Consider the following 1,753-nt stretch of genomic DNA (forward strand, 5'->3'; position numbering starts at 1 on the left):
AAAGTATTTTTAATTTAACTGTACTAAAAGTTTTCACATAATACCTGGTACGTTACAACTGTAAAAGTAATAAATAAATATAATTGAAATGTCATTATGTCCATTTACTAAAAAAAAATCACTATATTAACCCATCCATTATTCATCTTATAAAATGTACAGTAAAAATAAATTGATGAAATGAAATTGCTTCTTGGAGGAGTCAGGCACACAAACTAAATTATCAGGGATTGAAATATTACATTCTCGCATTCCAGAGGAATTTCATCTTTAAGTTGGCTTTCCCAATTGGGAATACAAGATCCATCCGTATTACTTTAGTTACGACCAAAAGACAGTGAGCATACTGCATGATTTGAATTTAAAAAAAATACAAAATTCATGAGGGAATGTAATTTTATTTCATTATTTATATCCCAGATTATGTTGTTTCTTTTATTCTGGGAATCTCAAAAAGTAGCTTTTATATTTCAGTTTAATGGAATGGAAAAGTGATACATTACATAAAATTATCAGAAAACTATCTACATTCATTACAGCTAAAAGATGAAAATAAATAAAATATATCTGAACAACACGGTTATTTGTACTTCTACAAATTAGGATAAAGTAAGGCTTATACTACATGTAAAAAAAAAAGATTTTTGTATATCTGATCGATAAATTTTAAGTATTATGGAATGTTAATTGAGTAATAAATCTTACTGTAAGATTTTGACTAGAAACTTTTAAATGACATACATTTGCACATGTCAAAAATTGTTCTACTAAAATTACTTCAACACTATATAAAAGCAGCTATCATATGTACTTTTTTTTAAAAAAATATATCTAAAATTAAGAGTATCAACAAATGTTCTTGTTACATTTATTAACATCCATGTGAAAAAACAATAAAGGACAATCATCAACCATTTTAAATAATTTATGTAAACTAACAATATAGTAGAGACAGCCGATATGGGTATTTAAAGAACAATATTTTGACCTCCTTAGGTCAAAATTGTGTTAAGAATGACTTTGAAAAATCATTCTTAACCCGATGATGGCTGATGGAAATCAAAACATTGTTACTTGTTTTAAATACCCATATCAACCATTTCTACTCTATATACATTTATTTCAAGTGGGTTCCTTGTCATCAGGAACTGTTTGTAATCTTCCATTATTTCACTGACTGTGCTCATTTGTAGTAAAATTTTGTTTCATAGTGATGAAGCTGGGCACCAAGTTTTGGAATCTAACGGGCAAACAATTAATTACCTTCAATGACGTATTTATACCACATAGGTTTTCTATTCTAGTTTGTTCCGGGTGTTTCTCAAATCATACCTTCAGAGCGTGAAATTGGGAAGAGAATGTGTGTCTTTTCTGCACTATAATGGCTGCTGCTAAAGAAAGCAAAAGATTTTAACATTTAATAGAAAAAAAATATATACATTTCTGCCAAACTCTGCTTCTATCTCTCACTTTATTAATTAGATAAAAAAAAAGAATATGTTTCATCTGTCAAAAAAAAGTGGGATCATCATAAAACTGAAATCAAGGGTAATAAAAAATATTGTAATTTCATAGATAAAAGCAACTACACTATATATATATATATATATTGACACTTTCTCTTGTTGCTATTATTTTAATATTTTCATCCATAAGTAACAGAAAGAAGCTAAAGTTCTAAGAAGCTTAGGTCAATCTAAACTCTCTCGAACACTGACTAAAAACTTTATATTACAGTTATGTGCATATAATG

The 1,753-nt window shown here is 27.6% G+C and overlaps 1 protein-coding gene across 2 annotated transcripts in view; it reads right to left on the minus strand.

Moving 5' to 3' along the window:
• Positions 1 to 378: 378 nt before the first annotated feature.
• LOC106463455 (arf-GAP with dual PH domain-containing protein 1-like) overlaps positions 379 to 1,753 on the minus strand; it is a 22,518-nt gene continuing 21,143 nt past the window's right edge. The window contains exon 7 of one of the 2 annotated variants that reach the window (XM_013923485.2): positions 379 to 1,388. In XM_013923485.2, the coding sequence (XP_013778939.1) occupies positions 1,327 to 1,388 (62 nt within the window). In that variant the 3' untranslated portion in view covers positions 379 to 1,326. Of the gene's footprint in view, positions 1,392 to 1,753 lie in introns of both variants that reach the window. The other variant, XM_013923484.2, reaches the window with a different exon arrangement.

Source organism: Limulus polyphemus, unplaced genomic scaffold, assembly GCF_000517525.1.
Source record: "Limulus polyphemus unplaced genomic scaffold, Limulus_polyphemus-2.1.2 Scaffold1412, whole genome shotgun sequence".
NCBI classification, from domain to species: Eukaryota; Metazoa; Arthropoda; class Merostomata; order Xiphosura; family Limulidae; genus Limulus; species Limulus polyphemus.